This window comes from Acinonyx jubatus, chromosome B2 (genome assembly GCF_027475565.1).
Source record: "Acinonyx jubatus isolate Ajub_Pintada_27869175 chromosome B2, VMU_Ajub_asm_v1.0, whole genome shotgun sequence".
NCBI lineage: Eukaryota > Metazoa > Chordata > Mammalia > Carnivora > Felidae > Acinonyx > Acinonyx jubatus.
In genome coordinates this window covers 69,825,153-69,842,975 of record NC_069385.1, presented here as the reverse complement: position 1 = coordinate 69,842,975, position 17,823 = coordinate 69,825,153, and the positions used below count along the sequence as shown (strand labels likewise).

The 17,823-nt window shown below is 37.1% G+C and overlaps 1 protein-coding gene across 5 annotated transcripts in view; it reads right to left on the bottom strand.

The window, feature by feature from the left end:
• MAP3K7 (mitogen-activated protein kinase kinase kinase 7) overlaps window positions 1-17,823 on the bottom strand; it is an 80,861-nt gene that overhangs the window by 54,484 nt on the left and 8,554 nt on the right. For all 5 annotated transcript variants that reach the window (XR_008298470.1, XR_008298471.1, XR_001431466.3 and 2 more), the window contains exons 2-5: window positions 10,474-10,584; window positions 6,506-6,571; window positions 5,973-6,018; window positions 4,762-4,900 (exon numbers count right to left, since the gene is read on the bottom strand). Coding sequence is in view for 2 of the 5 variants with exons in the window: in XM_015081237.3 (XP_014936723.1) it covers window positions 4,762-4,900; window positions 5,973-6,018; window positions 6,506-6,571; window positions 10,474-10,584 (362 nt within the window). In the remaining 3 variants the exon portion in view is untranslated. The remainder of the gene's footprint in view (window positions 1-4,761; window positions 4,901-5,972; window positions 6,019-6,505; window positions 6,572-10,473; window positions 10,585-17,823) is intronic.

The following is a 17,823-nucleotide window of genomic DNA, read 5'->3' as shown; positions in this document are numbered from 1 at the left end:
GTTTCACTTACTATTAGATGCCCTCCCTGGTACACTACCAATCCCCAAAACAGTTTTAACCTGTCTTGCTGGGATTTTTCTTGATTGTGCAAGTAGGGCAAATTCAAACTCACGACAGCAGGAAGGTAGACAGCTCTGTTAAGAAATAAAAGCTCTGCCTAGTTAGAAAACTGATTTTTTTCCTAGCCTACTTTTAAGTTGTTCTCTCCAAAGACACTGACTTTATTATAGAGAGGTCTCAGGTCTGCTACTTTACCTGGTGCAGAACAAAGGACTTGTCTCCAGTTACATAAGAGCCATTAAAACTGGGGACTCTACATTTTTTATACTGAAAGAAGCTCACAGTAGAGTCCCTGGCTTCCAGGCTTGGTTTAATTCTTTCAGGATTCAGTTCTCTCCATCTTTTGCCCTGATGATTTCCCTCATCTTCTTGTGAGATCACCTATGCATGTAAAAAGATGTTTGTTGCTGGGGCTCCTGGGTGGCTCAGCTGGTTGAGCATCTGACTTTGGCTCAGGTCATGATCTCATGGTTGGTGGGTTCAAGCCCCGCATAGGGCTCTGTGCAGACAGCTCGGAGCCTGGAGACTGCTTCGGATTCTGTGTCTCCCTCTCTCTCTCTGCTCTTCCCCCACTCATGCTCTGTTTCTCTCTTTCTCAAAAATAAATAAACATAAAAAATAAAAAAAAAAGAGGTGTGTTGTAATATGTAGTATCTCTGGGTGTTTGTTGTAGGATGATTTTTCAGTTGATCTGGTTTGCCACATTGCTGGAGGGTCAAAATTCTTACCACGTGAGCATAAGAATCAAAGCCACATTTGTATACAATTTCTATCAGCACACATAGGTTGTCAGGATTTAAATGCATAGCTTTAAAGGTTTCACTTTATATGTTTTTCAAACTAGGGTATGAAACCTTGCAAGTATGTCAGTGTATGCCAAGGTAAGTGGTAGGGAGCCCACAGAGCCCCAGGTCAGAGCTAGCACTTCTCCCTGGACTATCACTTTTACACAGCTGTGAGTATTTCTAACATCCCAAGATTGACTTGAAAACAAACTACACAATATATGAAGTTGAATGCAAAATTTGCACGCAATATTCCTTAAGAAGGCTTATTGGGCTCTGTCCCTAGTAGAACACTGAAGTTATATCATTACTTTGTTCTAGGCAGTGGGAAAGTTTGAGAAGCACCAATTTTGGGCATTGAAAACTATACAGAATCTCAAAATGTCAAGTGATTCAGTAGCATTGTATTTTCTAAAAACAGCTCTATAAATCAAGTCTTCCAAGTCTAAGATTGCTTACATGAACAGAAATAGTTTCAAATACTTGCTTAGAAAGTAATAAGAAATTCTGTTTATTAAAAATAAAGAGGTAAATATCTGAATATACTGACATGAAAAGATGTCCATGTAAGTGAAAAAAAGCAACATTATATATTACATAACCCATACACATGCTTAAAAAACGAAATAAGACCGAGGTTACCTTTGAGGAGCAGAAACAGGAAGCAGGAAAATATTGCTTTATATTTTTCTGTGCTTTTTGAATTTGTTTTCAATCATGAATATATTTATTTGAAAATAACAACATACACTTTAATTAAAGAAAAAAGGTAAAATAAACCAATATAGAAGGAAAAATGATCTTTATTTTAAATGTCCTTATTATTAAAAAAATATTTTTTTTAACGTTTATTCATTTTTAAGAAACAGAGACAGAGTGTGAGTGGGGGAGGGGCAGAAAGAGAGGGAGAAACAAACCAAAGCAGGCTCCAGGCTCTGAGCTGTCAGGACAAAGCCTGAGGGAGGGCTTGAACCCACAAACCATGAGATCATGAACTGAGCTGAAGTCAGATGCTTAAGCAACTGAGGTACCCAAGCACTCCTTAAATGTCCTTACTTTTAACGTCCTTCTAAAAAATTTTTTTTATGTTTAGAACGTGTGTACAGGAGGAACATAACTCTATTACAGTTAAAATGACCTAATGAAAGATTTCCAGAAAAATTTTCTGAACTTAAGATTCTGCCTTTCCTAAGTGCTTTATTAACCAAGTACAATCACCAAGTAGCATGCTCTTACTTGGGTTTTCCTCTTCATAACAAACAGAAAATAAAGATAATCTGTACCATCACATTGTAGTAATATTCGAAAGCAGAAATGGAATTCATTCAAATTATAAATTTTATAAATTTTTGTATATAATTTTATACTAAATTTCTAACTGGAGAGTTTCTTTTCAGTCCAGCATGACTAGGATAAACCAGATAAACTACTATATACATCTCCATTAGGTCACAAATACTATGCTAACTGAAGTGGAAAGAATGTTAAATGCAATTTATCTTTATATGTCCTTCAACAAAAAGTTTCCTGTTTTACTGTTCTTGTTCCAGCTCTACTCTTTACCCAAGATAAGAACTCTAACTGGTTTCCTTGTTTCATATTGGTATATCAAGGTAGTTTATTCTGAATGACTTTTATATTATTATTATTACAATTAGTATTCCTTTACTCATAAGATTTTGATAGGTCATCAGCCATGAGCATGACATTCAAGGTTCACTGAAATATGAACCTAAGTGATCTTTGCAGGCTTATATTCATTCACACAGCTGGGACCAAAACACATTTTTATTTCTGAAGTATTACACAAATGAACCTGCAAAAGAAGAATAAAATAGGGGTACAAACACAAGTCGATATTCTATAAAACACCTAACCAAATCATCAGTTGCCTTTTTTTTTTTTTTAAGTTCAATTATTTTGGGGGGGGGGGGCAGGCAGAGAGAGAGAGAGAGAGAGAGAGAGAGAGAGAGAGAGAAAATATCTCAAGCAGGTTCCACACTGTCCGTGCAGTTTGATGTGGGGCTTGAACTCAACGAACCATGAGATCATGACCTGAGCTGAAATCGAGTTGGAAGCTTAACCGACTGAGTCACCCATTCCGTGGAACTCCTCTCGACCAACGAATTCAGTTTTCCAGTGATAATAATAGAGCATGTGGACTTGTATATATAATTATTTATGTAAGCATAGCCATTCCAAAGAATTTTCTTCTCCCCACTACATTCTGAAAAATCAATTCTAACTCTAAAGCCCAATTTGTGCATTAAGTGCCCCAAAGACAATCTGCGATACTATAGGATGAGTACAATCAGAAGGATGACCAAGAGGAATGAATGACTTAGGCCAGACTTCTTGTAAGTATACTGATGGTATTTAAGACAAAAGGAAGAGTTCCTATACACAAATGATTTTAGTAGGACATATCCAGTCTAAGTAGGTTGGCTAAATAAACCTAACATTTATGGATTTATGGGGTATAGGTAGATGGAGAATGAAGGCAGTCACTTAAGTTGTATAATTATGGAATAGAAAAGATATTGGAAAACTGAAAGGACTTCCTTTTGTATTTTCATGTACATTGTTTTGTTATTCCAAAGCCAAAACATGCCCTAATAGAAGAAAAGGGATATTTTTGGAAGTTCCATCTGATGGTTTCTGGCTTCTCCAGAAAAAAGATGCTTTGTACCTGATGCTTGCCTGGATCCTTTGAATCAATAGTCAATTTGTTGTTGGATAAGAGCTATGATTCTCATGAGTTTGTTTTGATAATTCAGCTGTATGTTAATTAAGAGAGGAAAAACAGGACTCGATCTTCATAAACAGGAAAAAAAAAAGACAAAGTGATTTCTTCTTCACTAGGCAAAACAGGTTGCTAAGGTACTAGCCTCTGGAGTCAAGTTAAAAAAATTAAGGTGTCATGAATCTGGGTCTTGAACATTATTTGACCAGGGACCCAGGGAAAGAGAAATCAGTTTAAGCCTGGGAGTAGAAATAAGGTACACTAGTGAGAACAAGTGATTCCAAGAGCTGAAACCTATGTAGAATGTATCAGATTAGACATGAGAGTGACAAGTTGTACCCAGAAGGGGCACTTTAATGCTTTAAACCTGCATCAAGAGAACGGAATACTTGAAACTGATTTCCTAGGGGAAACCTCTTATATGAGGCTGATGTGGTGGCTGGGGGGTAGAGAACGAGAGAATGGCATGTGGAGACTCTGTCACAAGTGGATAAAGAAGAAAATAATCAGAGAGAAAAGGGAACAATACCTGTATGTTTTCTTTAACTGAATACCTATATAAACAAACAAAAAAAAACCCCAAAGTTTCACCCTTTAAAATACTTATTCAGGGAACTGTGATCCTAGGATCCTCAATATGGAGAAATCCAGAAGATTTTCAATTTCTCCCCAGATGCCAGAAACGTTCTTTTGCCTTCCTCTAAAAGGGCAAATAATAACCACTCTGTAAATTTTTGTAAAATGTCTACTATGTGTGGACATTGTGCTAGCTGTTAGGGATATAGTAGGGAACAAGACAAACTTGTCTCTGATCTCACGGAACTGTCTAGGGGCAATGATATATACAGCAGGCACAAAATAAATTTATAGCCTTACCAATTCTAGAAGTTTGCAAATCCATAGCAAGAATTATTAAAAATAAAAATTCAACTAAAATTAAAATCCTACTAAACAGAACATTTTAAAATGCAAGCTTAAATAACTAAATAATGAAGGTGAGTTAAAAATAAACACTCTCAAACAAGCCAAAGGGAAGAGAAAAGAGAAAATCATGTGCAACAATTAGCTTGAATTAGAAAGTGGTGGTGGTGGTGGGGGGGGAGTGGTGTGGTGGAGGAATGGAGAGAGAGAGAGAGAGAAGGAGAGCAAGACACTGCACTATTAGAACTTACTTTGGTGGTTTCAGGTCCCTGTGAATTAGAGCTTTGGGTTGCATGCTGTGAAGATAAGCCACTCCTTGGGAACACTGTAAACACCAACTCATTGCGTGGGCAGCAGTGTAATATGGCAATGGTTCAGCTCCATGCAGCACTGCAAAAGAAAGGCACAAACTAAAAAGAACTTTATTGCATATAACAAAAGACACAGGGTGAATGCAAGCACTGTCGGAACACATGACCAGGTCTATTTCTACATATGTTCCCATCAGTCCTGCTTTTAATTATTTTCTAAATATAAAGATAGAAATATCTAGTAATTTCAAATGGATACATACCATATAAGTACCTAAAATCTAATAGTACTTCTAGTAAAGGTTATATATATGCTCTATCTGGCAAAATCAATATATATTATCACTTTTCCACTGATACTGTCTTTCACAAAATAATGTAAATTATAAACAATATGATAGCATACTATTGTAACAGAGATACAGAGAAGTAGTACAGAAGGAAACAAAACAATGTAAATCAAGATGTTTACAATTATGCTTTCTACAATAGCTAAAAACTAAAAATAGTTCAATCAAATAAAACAATGGGAGTATGAGAGCTACCCATTAACAATGATGAACACAGTAAATATAAATAAAAATTTAAATAAAATACTAACTTAAAAAATAGAATGCAACAATTTATTTTATATAAATGCAACAATATATTTACTACACGGTGTTTTGCAAGAGTGAAAAAGTTAGCTCTGTTCTATAAAAATAACTAAATGACACAGTGTCCTTCATTGTTAAAACGTTCTGTGAAGGGAGTTTTCACAATTTTATTTTTCTAAAGAGAGCAAATTATGCAGAATGAAATGGAAGTTTGGTTAAAGAGTTCTCAAATGAGGAGGCTCAAAGCTAAGAGAGGGCAAAAAACAAAAACACTAAAAGTATGAAGATATTTTAAAATCTGTTTAAAAAGCAAATTTTACCTTACTTAAATGCTTTTAGTATTATGAAAAGTACCACTTAGACTTCTAAATTTCATATACCAGTGCTGCAGCATTTCATCTTTTCATTTCTAATCTTTAGCAGATTTTTTTTTTTTAATTACCTCCTTTTGGGATTCTGAGGGTAAACTGTGAAGAACATTAAGCAACTAACAGTGTATATTAAGATCTCTTCAATTTTATTCTACTAGATAAAGACAAGTCTAATGACACTCACCATTATATAAAGAGCCCCCTTCAGCATATTCCATCACAAGACACACCTAAAAGAAACACATGTCAGAATAATTAACTACAGTGTTGTGGCATCTTAGGTGATTTGGGCAAGATAGTTCAGTTCAATCTTTAATTTTATAAATGCATTAAAAATTCTTTTGGTCTCTAGTATGTGAATGGTATTAACAGAAAGAAAAGGGGACCCAAGACTCTGTCTTCTATACAAGGGGCCCACTAAGAGTGGAAATGAATGTGAACACATAATCACAAGATCTTTGAGAACTTTCTCCAGTGCTGAGTAGATGCTGTCACAGGATGTCCTAAATCTCATAACACGATGAGTTTACTGGATGAGACCACCTAAGATGATTCCTCCAATATACTGTGTTGTTAACAGACTAGAAACAAATACATAAAATGCAATTTTTTTGAAATAATCTAACAGCTCAAAACAGCTTCAAAAACTACATCCCCTCAAACATTTACCGTGTCACTGCTTACAGATGGGTGACAATGAAAAAGTGACAAACTTACTGGATTCAAGCAGGCCCCATACAGCTTTACAATATTAGGATGGTTCACGCGGGATAACTGTCGAAGCTGTAACAAATTAAGGTTTCTTTTAAAAGGTGCTAACTTATGAGAAACTGATTTCACAGCATCATTGTAATTTCATGGTTGTACAAAACATTAGTTCAATCACTCAACAGTCATCATTCACTATGTAAGCAGGCACTGTGGTCATAAATGCCTGCCCAGGATGGCAAAGATTCCCTGCCCTAGAGCTCTCATGCTTTAGTTGAGAGATGAACATGTAAACAAATAATTAAGGTAATGTGCAAAGTGCTGTAACAGGAGTTATGAACAAGTCATGGTAAGTACAAATAAGAATAAACTTTGCCAAGAAATGTTAGGACACTATCCCAGAGATGGCACTGAGCTGAGTTACTGAAGCCAGAAGAAGCCATATCATTGTCATCATCTTCATAACTATGGCTGAATAGTCTATCTACTCTGTGCCGGGCATTGGGGAGGTACTTTATAGATACCATATAATTCTCACAACTCTGCAAGGTAGGTATTGTCATTTCTACCTTAAAAGGAGAGGGACCTTTAAGATAAAGCTCAGAGAGGGTTAAGTGAGCTGTTAAATATCGTACAGCTAGGAAGTGGTATAGCCAGGGTTTGAACTTTGGTTTATCTGACTTAAAATCTGCACTCTTTCTGCATATGTGTGCTGTCTTCCCTATTTCCTTCTCCTATGTCTTGAATTAATTGCCTCCTCTGCATTCCCACTACCACTGCCTTAGTAACATGACTGCTGTAGTAACTGCCGTGTGTTCTCCTAGCTATTCTTCCTACTTCCAGCTTTAATCTTCCCCAATCCAATGAATCACACTAAGGTCAGTAAGAGGTTTGGCTATACGGTTTCTCTTGCTCTACATCTCAAACATCTGTTTATGTGTCCCTCCAAACTGCACCTTACTCTCTTTCTTCTCTCTTTCATGTCTTTTCCTTTCTCTTCCTCGTATTATTTACATTATACTGCTGGCTCATATGAAGTCCAAAAAGATAAACTTTTTTACTATATGCTAGTAGAAAGCTATATTTTTCTACAGCCAACATCTGTGTATTTTCAGTCCTAACACAAGAATATCACTATTTATTATATTCATTTATTATAAATACATATTTATTATATTTCATCTTAAGGTTCAGGACTGAGCTTCAGATAGCAGATTATGTAAGTATTCCTGCTCCCTCCTCAAATCCTACTAAAACATTAAAGGCATTTTTTCAAGGCACAAAGAAGTATAAAGACAATGTGAAATGAGAAGACAACAACACATTTTTGAAGTTGGAAAGCAAATGATTAGCAGTAACGGACACAGCAGATCTAAAAAAAAAAAAAAAAAAAAGAAAAGAAAAGAAAAAATGAGAAGCAATGAGATTTATCTCATAAAATCTCCAAAGGGTTGGGAGTACCAGGTACCTATGCAAATAAGGCAATAATGGAACAGAGAGACTGGCTGAAAGGTAGACCAAAGATTCCCTCCCTTCCTGACTTCAAACAGCTTAGTGATGCCTCTGTATCATCCCAAATATTAGAGGCTGTTTCTTTGATATAGCAAAGAGTATCTGGATTGGGGGATACCAAAGAAAAGTAAGGAATGAGCTCAAAGTAGTTGCCTCTGAGAAGCAGAAAACTTGATGGGAAGGAAGGTAAGGGAATAAAAGTTTTCAAAGTAAGAACATGTAGAGGACTCACATCCAATGTGGCTGATCCAAAGCCCAGTGTGCATCTCTCTCCTCTAGTTTCTTCCCCTCCTTCTCTCCTTGGTTTCAGAAAGTCTAGGCTGTGGTTGTTGGGAGCCTAGGCCTTCAACCAAAAGTACTGTACCCACTTATTGGGGTAGAGGCCAGGGTGATGACACAAAGGAGTCTGAACCAGGCTCTCTGTCTGGGTCTTACTGAAAGTTTGTCTGAGAGACATAACTCAGTGGAAGGGATGACAGATTGAAGGTAGCAGCCTGTGAGAACACCTATTGCTCTTTTTAGGTAGGATGATAATATATAAAGAAAGAGCCAAGGTCTTTCCAGAAGTGACCTGATAGAATTCATCACGTGGTTTTCATAGGGGAGGTGAGCACTGGGCTAGTGCTATAAAGTCTTTATTAATTATTTATTTTATTTTTACACTTAAAAAATTTTTTTACTTATTTTTGAGAGAGAGAGAGACAGAGCACCAGCAGGGGAGGGGCAGAGAGACAGAGGGAGACACAGAATCCGAAGCCGGCTCCAGGCTTCGAGCTGTCAGCATAGATCCCAATGTGGGGCTGGAACTCACGGACTGCGAGATCATGACCTGGGCCAAAGTTGGACACCCAGCCAACTGAGCCACCCAGGCGCCCCTATGTATTTTATTTTTAAATTCTGATGTCTGAATGTCTCTCTGGAAGAGATGTGTCTCTGATAAACTATCTGGAGTTGAGAGATGGGATTAGAAGGGATTGGCTGCAGGCAAGGGAGTCAAAGATCTGTAAATGAAAGAAATCGAATTTGAAGGTGAGAGAGACACACAGAGGAGGTGGGGTAGAGGGAAGACCAATTGCTTTGTGGGAGACTGGAGCCCAAGGTCTCAGAACTAATGAAGGAAGAAGTGTGTCCCAACCTTGTGAATCTCTTAAAAACCATTCAGTTGTACTTCCAGGTGAATTTTATGGTACATAAAATAAAGCTTTAAAAAAAGAAAAAAAAAAAAGAATATGTGGACTATTTGACAATCTCAATTATATGTATATATAACCTTGATAAAAAATTTTTATCCAAGCTATTATAATCTTTTCAAGTCCTGATTCCTAGTGTTTAACACATATGCTTTTACCTAGTTTTGTGAAAGTGCCAATACACTTTTAGACCTTATCTAAACCATAAACAAATATCATGAGTAAGGCAAGGCTGAGGCCAGACTCTCGGAGCATACTATTAGAGATCATCTTTTCTTCATGATGACCCCAAACTATCAGCATTTCTCAACTCATTCAATTAATTACAAAAATCCACTTCGTCATATCCCAACTAGGTTCTCAGTCTCCATGTTATACATTTAAAAATATCATAAAGTATACTTTGAAATTATAATTAAATATAATCACAAACAAATTCAGAAAGGTTTGTAAGATAAAGACCACTTATCCACTGGTTAAAAAGTGATAAAACCACTGATATTTTTTTAAAGTTTATTTTTGACAGAGAGAGGCAGAAGAGAGCTGTGCATGAGTTGGAAAGGGGCAAAGAGAGAAAGAATCCAAGCAGGCTCTGCAAGAACGTCTCAGAGCCTGACATGTGGCTCTAACCCACAAACCATGAGTTCATGACCTGAGCAGAAACCAGTCAGACCCTTAATCGACTGAGCCACCCAGGCACCCCAAAACCGGACTTAATGAACTACTATAATTTAATATACAACATAGTACAAAATTAAGAATAAATCTGACAATAGAATAATCTCAATTACTGAATTCTCCATCATCAAATCTGTAAGAGAATAGTTGTAGATTTTCATGCTAAATGTGAAATAATCAAATTTGAAATTTTTCCCTGTAAAATGATCTCATTTGAATTTCTAAAAATATTCAGTCAAAAATGAATGCATAAAATTTCCCTTAATTTTAGATAATGGGAGAAAATATCATTTCTTTTCTATTTTAAAATTTAAATTCTGTGTCTTGAAATAGATCTGAATTACATGGATGAGACTATATTTTAATAAAGGGATGATTCACTTATGTAGTTAGTTAAGAGTCTTTTCCTCTACTTTTTAATCAGAATTAAGAGTGTGAATGAAAAATGTTTCCATGGCATTATCTTTGGATCTACCAAATTGCTGAGGTTGAAGTATACAGAGAAGTGACAACTGAGAAACAACTTCTTTCACAATATTAAATTCATAGAGTATCTTAGGTAAAGAATTACACAATGGAAATAAGATCTCAACTTACCTCTACAATAAAAGCTTTCCTCTCAGATTCACTTTCTATTTGTTTAATGGCAACATCTTTTGCTCTCCATTTAGCTTTGCAGACTACTCCAAAGGCTCCTCTTCCAACAACCTGAGTTAAAAAAAACAAAAACAAAAACAACAACAACAACAAATCACCCATGAGAATCAGAAATAAATAGATCCAGCCCAACATATAACACTGAAGCTGACTTGAAAGATTTGGAAATGATTTTAGAAATCATCACTCTCTGGATTTGCCACTGAGCATGTATGAAGTTTCACTGAAGTGAGAAAATAATGAACTTGTCTCTATCTTTTGAAAGTTTATGACCTAGACAGCTCTTCATTGTCAAGTAAAACAAAAACAGCAAATAAAAAAGACTCCTGGAACAAGAAGAAAAAAAGAAAAGAAAAGAAAAGAGACAAGATGAACAAGGAGAGAGAGAGATGGTTTGGGAAAAGAAAAATAAAAAGCAGGAACATACAATCGTTGTTTAAGCTATCATACTTATGAAATTAAAAATAGCTTTTGAGTAATTCAATAGGGGTATGAAACAGAGGGAAAGGACAAAAATACGGATGATAAAAGACTGGCCCCTGTGACGGTAGACAAAACTTAGTATTACCTATATAATGGAATACACTTGGAATCCATCAAGAAAAAGAAATGAACTGCTGATTGATAAATGCTACAACATGGATGAACTTCAAAAAACACTGTGCTAAATGAAAGAAGCTACATACAAGAGATCACACACTATGATTCCACTGACGTGAAATGTCCAGAAAAGGTAAATCCATACAGATAGAAAGTAGATCAGTGGTTGCCTAGAACTGAGAGTGAAAATTGGGATTAACTGTAAATGGGTAGGAGGAATATTACCAAGGGGGTGAAAATGTCTGAAAACTGATTTATGATGATGGATGGGTGCATAACTTGGCATATTTGTACAAATGACCGAATACTTCAAATTGGTGAATTTCATAATATGTAAAATATTTCATTAAAGTTATTTTTTTTAAGTTATAAAAGGTTGGCCATGTATTTTATTATTGTTGAAAGCTAACTGATAGGGACCTCATGGGTTCATTGCTCTCTCATGCTATTTGCTTTACTTTTACAAATGTTTGAAATTTGCCATAATATAAAAACAACAGAATAGCTTTTGAAGCTTGTTAAGATTTTATTATTGTAAACGACCTTAGTTAAGTGCCATCTACTCCAATTTTTCAGCTTCCAATGTATCTAAGTACCTTGTGGCAATGCTTTTTCCTTAAGTGAAATATCTGTCTACACCTCTCATTTATGTACTTTCTATGTTTTGCTTTCATACATTACCTCATTTACACAACCATAGGAGGTACATATAATGTTATTCTTACTTTAAAGATAAAGCTTCTAGCTTTAAAGAGGTCAACTAACTTGCTCAAAGCTGTATTAGTTAGTAAAGAGCAAGTACGTATTGATCCCAGAGAAGTTAACACCAGAATGTGAAGGATCCTAATATATACACATATAACTCTATTCTATGCCAGAACAGGGGGCACAGAGAGAGGGAGACACAGAATTTGAAGGAGGCTCCAGGCTCTGAGCTGTCAGCACAGAGCCCTACGTGAAGCTCAAACCAATGAACCGTGAGATTGTGACCGGAGCCAAAGCCGGATGCTTAACCGACTGAGCCACCCAGACACCCCGAGGAACTTTCACTTTAGACAAACTTACAAGAACAAATCCATGGGCACAAAGCTCTTCTGTAACAAAGTTGGCTCTAGCTAGGCGGATCAGATAATTTATTATTTACATCAGAACTCTTTTTAGAGTAAGAAGTAAGTGCCAATAATAACCACGAGGACAGTAGCTGTAAATGGGGATGTATGGTCAGTTTAGCAATAGCTCAAATTCTATTTCATACATTACACAAAACAGTATGGCTATTTCTCATGTTACACAATGTATAAAAACACCCAAATGGTTAACATTTATTGAATGTTTCCATTTTATTTTATTTTGTCATCTCTAAGTATTTTTTGTTTTCAATTTTAATTCCAGTATAGTTAACATATGGTGTTATATTAACTTCAAGTGTACAATACAGTGATTCAAGAATTCTACACATTATTCAGTGCTCATCATGATAAGTGTACTCTTTAATCCCCTTCATAAATCCACCTCTCCTCTGGTAATCATCAGTTTGCTCTCTTGGCATTTCTCTTGTTTTTTCCCTTTGCTCCTTTCTTTTTTTTTTTTTTTTTTTTTAATTTTTCAAATGTTCTATATATTTTTGAGAAGAAAGCACAAGTGGGGAAGGGACAGAGAGAGAAAGAGAAAGGGGAATAGAAGATCTGAAGCAGGATCTGTGCTGACAGCAGCAAACCCAATGAGGGTCTCAAACTCACAAACTGTGAGATCATGACCTGAGCTGATGTCAGATGCTCAACCAACTGAGCCACCCAGGTGCTGCCTACATTTTGTTTCTTAAATTCCACACATGAGTGAAATCATATGGTATCTGTCTCTGACTTATTTCACTTAGCATAATACTCTCTAGCTCTATCCAGGTTGCAAATGGCAAGGTTTCACTGTTTTTTCTTTATGGCTGAATAATATTCCATCACGTGTGTGTGTGTGTGTGTGTGTGTGTGTGTGTGTGTGTGTGTGTATCACATCTTCCTTATCCATTCATTTATCAATGGACACTTGGGCTACTTCCATATCTTGACTATGGTAAATAATGCTGCAATAAACATAAGGGTTCATGTATCCCTTTTTAAGGTAAATACCCAGTATACTGCAATTACTGGATCACAGGGCAGTTCTATTTTTAGCCTTTTTTTTTTTTTTAATTTTTTTTTCAACGTTTTTTTATTTATTTTTGGGACAGAGAGAGACAGAGCATGAACGGGGGAGGGGCAGAGAGAGAGGGAGACACAGAATCGGAAACAGGCTCCAGGCTCCGAGCCATCAGCCCAGAGCCTGATGCGGGGCTCGAACTCACGGACCGCGAGATCGTGACCTGGCTGAAGTCGGACGCTTAACCGACTGCGCCACCCAGGTGCCCCTATTTTTAACCTTTTAAGGAGCTTCCATACTATTTTTCACAGTGGCTATACCAGTTTGCATTCCCACCAATAGAGCATTAGGGTTCCTTTTTTCTCAACATCCTCACCAATATTTGTTTTTTGTTTTTGAGTTTAGCTACTCTGACAGGTGTGAGGTGATATCTCATTATAGTTTTGACTTGCATTTCCCTGATGATGGGTGATGCTAAGCATCTTTTCATGTGTCTGTTGGCCATCTGGATGTCTTCTTTGAAAAAATGTCTGTTTACGTATTCAGCCCATTTTTTAATTGGGTTCTTTGTTTTTTGGGTGTTGAGTTGTATCTCTCATATGAGAAAGAAACCAACATCAGTCATTTGCACTAGTCATCCAGTTACTTTAACATGAATGGGTATTGACTAAACCTGGCACCATCAGAGTAATGGAAACAGCACACCCGGGCTCTGAAATCCAACAGACTCGAGTTTGAATAAAGGTTCTACCTATTAGCTATTAGTGCTGGGCAGAGTAACATCTCTGAGCTTCTGTTTTCTCAGCAGTAAAGGGGAGATGCTTACAATCTCCTCAGTGGTATCTACAGGATTCATACTCAAACCAAAACCATGTAGTTTCTTATATCCTACAAAAGAATAATAAGTGCTTAGAGTTAGGTATGAATCAATGTAAGGAGCTGTACAATTAACCATGATGAATAGCAAACAGGTCTTTAAAACAAATTTCAACTTTACGGCAACATTAGACTAAGAAGGTATGCATGGAGAACAGATTACCTATTGATATGATAATGAAATAATGATTATGAATTCAAAATATTCTTCAACCATGTATTTACAAAGCAACTGTACTTAGTAGGTGTCCTCCTGTTTCATTTTCCTATTTTAAGTAAAGTCCACATAGGGATTCCAAACATTATATTTGTAGATCATTCGCTTGTCACAAAAACCGTTAGGTGTTATATGACTAGTTGTGATGCACAAGTGCCATCTAGTGCTGAGATGATGGCTGACTCTGAGTTTTCAACTTAAAATCTTGGGAACAAAATGTGGAGAAATAAGGACATGATAAACCTTCTTCTATTTGCTCAAGAAAGCAGCAATTTTTTGAAACACTTTGAAATATAAAATAGGCACATTTATGTAAGAAGAGAGCCAATGGCTTTAAGAAGCCTCCATTCATGTTAGGGGTCTAAGATATTTCACATGTATGGTGAAACAACAGATATAAAATGATAGTAAAGAAAGTACAAGATGCCTAAGGTTGTACACATAAAGTGAAATGCATGATTAAAAAAAATAATAACTGAATTCAAAGGAGTGAGGTTAGAGGCACTGGGTGTTATATGTAGGGGATGAATCACTGGATTCTACTCCTGAAATCATTATTGTACTATATGCTAACTTGAATATAAATTAAAAAATAAATAAGTACATTAAAAAAAAAAGGAAGCAGAGTCAATGCTTAAAGAATTAAACCTTTGTGTATCTAATGATTCTGAACACTAATTCCAATGAACGAAAGGGGTTTTTCCCAACCACCAAAGAAATTCTCAGATACCAACCAGCTGGGTGTCCTACAATTCAATTCAACTCTGACACTATCTACCTGGACACAGTATCAGATCCTGCAGGTTAAGGGCTCAGGTCTATAAGACTGTCCCTCCTTCCACAACTTCAGATGCCAGTCACAAGTCCAGGATGTCACTTGTGCTTCTGACCAATGGCTACAGATTGGAGGTTCCAATGACTCCCTCCTTGGGTTCAATCAATTTGCTGGAGTGGCTCACAAAACTGAAACATTTTCCTTACTGTATTACCAGTTTATTATAAAAGGACATAACCCAGGAACTGCCAGACAGAAGAGAACCAGAGTGCAAGATATGCAGAAAGCGTGCAAAGCTTCCATAACCTCTCTAGGCAAGTCACTCTCCTTGAACCTCTATGTGTTCACCAACCTGGAAGTTCTCCAACCCTGGCCTTTTGGGTTTTTATGGAGGCTTCATTAGACAGGTATGATTGACTACATCTTTGGTCAATGGCAAATGATCTGACCTCCAGCTCCTCTCCTTTCTACACTCCCCTCTTTGGAGGTCAGGGGGATGGGACTGAGAGTTCTAACCCTCTAACCAAAAAGTAGGTTCTCCTAGCAACTAGCCCCCATCCTGTGGTAGGGTTAAAAAGTACCCTCAACAGGGGCGTCTGGGTGGCTCAGTCGGTTAAGCGTCCGACTTCGGCTCAGGTCATGTTCTCAGTTTGTGAGTTCGAGCCCCGCGTCAGGCTCTGTGTTGACAGCTTGGAGCCTGGAGCCTGCTTTGGATTCTGTGTTTCCCTCTCTCTCTCTGCCCCTCCCCAACTTGTGCCCTGTCTCTTTGTCTCTCAAAAAAATAAGTAAATGTAAAAGTAACCTCAACATAATGAGAGAGAGAAACAGAAACATTTTAATTTTTCTTCCCTTAGGAAATTCGGAAAGTTTTGGGAGCTGTGAGTGAGGAACTGTGGACAAAGACCAAGTATATATGACAGAAATACACATTTGGTCATTCATTTTTTATAATTGTATTCTTTTTTTTTTTTTTTAATGTTTACTTATTTTTGAGAGAGACAGAGTACGAGTGAGGAAGGGGCAGAGAGAAGAGGAGGAGACACAGAATCTGTAGCAGGGTCCAGGTGGTGAGCTGTCAGCAGAGCCTGATGCGGGGCTTGAACTCACAAGCCATGAGATCATACCTGAGCTGAAGTCAGACACTTAACTGACCAAGCCACATAGGTGCCCCTATGTTTGGTCATTCAGATGACCAAATGTATATTCCTTATAAATCATCACACTGCAATATAAAACAACAACAACAAAAAAATGACTTCCCATTTTTTCAAGTGGCATAAATGTAGAGATATTAAGAGTAAAAAATATATATATATAAAGAATTGACTTTTGGGGCTCCTGGGTGGCTCAGTCGGTTAAGTGGCCAACTTTGGCTCAGGTCGTGATCTCTCGGTCTGTGAGTTCAAGCCCCGCGTCGGGCTCTGTGCTGACAGCTCAGAGCCTGGAGCCTGTTTCAGATTCTGTGTCTCCCACTCTCTGACCCTCCCCTGTTAATGCTCTGTCTCTCCCTGTCTCAAAAATAAATAAAACGTTAAAAAAAAATTTAAAAAAAAATTGACTTTTGCCTTCATGGAATAAAAGTGAGGTAGAGAAAAAATTCAAGACAACACAACAGTACTTAAATAATTTTTTAAATACTTACTAGCTTAAGTGAGCCAAAGGTAAGTCTATAATGGTGGTTAAAGAAACACCCAACCCCTTCAGGGATAGGCTTAGAGATTCAGGACAGGCTTAGGAATTTGATGGCAGAAAGGACTTATCCTTCCCACTTCTCAAAGAGATTTTTAAGAGAGGGCAGCCTCATACAGCTCAGCCAACCTGAAAAGATACAGATGATTAAAAATGCAAGGGGAGAGGGCCTAGATGGCTTAATTGGTTAAGCATCCCACTCTTCATTTTGGCTCAGGTCATGATCTTGCGGTTTGTGGGATCAAGCCCTGTGTCAGGCTCCAAGGTGACATCACCGAGCTTGCTTGGGATTCTCTCTCTCCCAACAGAATATGGAAATGATAACAACAACAACAACAACAACAACAACAACAAAAACTGCAAAACAAAACAAAACAAACTCTTGCCAAAAATTCTTGCCAAAAGAAAAGTGAAGAAACTGAAATTAGAGTCTCTTGGACTATAGGGAGGAGGCTGTTTTAGGGCAGAATGTTGGAACCTGTATCTCAGGCTGTGGGATAGTAGACAGCTCAAATACAGGGAGCTAAATACAGAGATCAGCTGAGTTTTGGAGAATCAATGAAGGCCAAAGGGGAAGGCCTAGTCAGTAAGCAAGGGAGAAATGGGTAAGTTCTCCTTTCAAAGGTGTGAAGGTAAGGATCATACCAAGAAAACAATGAACTTCATTTGTTTACTCCTTAAATCAGTAGTTTTTGAACGTCTACTATATTCAGCTACCATTTAGCTTATCAGAGATATAGCAATAAATAAGACAAAGACTATGATCTACATGGAATGTGTTTTCAATTAATGGAGGGGAAAGATAATCAATAGGCAAAAAGATGAATAAGAAGAATATCAGATTGCAAAAAAATGCTATGTAGAAAACAAAAAAGGAGGATGATAGGACAAAGAGACTGGTGGAAGCTTTGGGACAGATAGTATGGGAAGGCCATCTGAGGAGGTTACTAACTTGATATTTGAATGATACAAGGAACCAACCAAAGAAGAAGAAACAAGT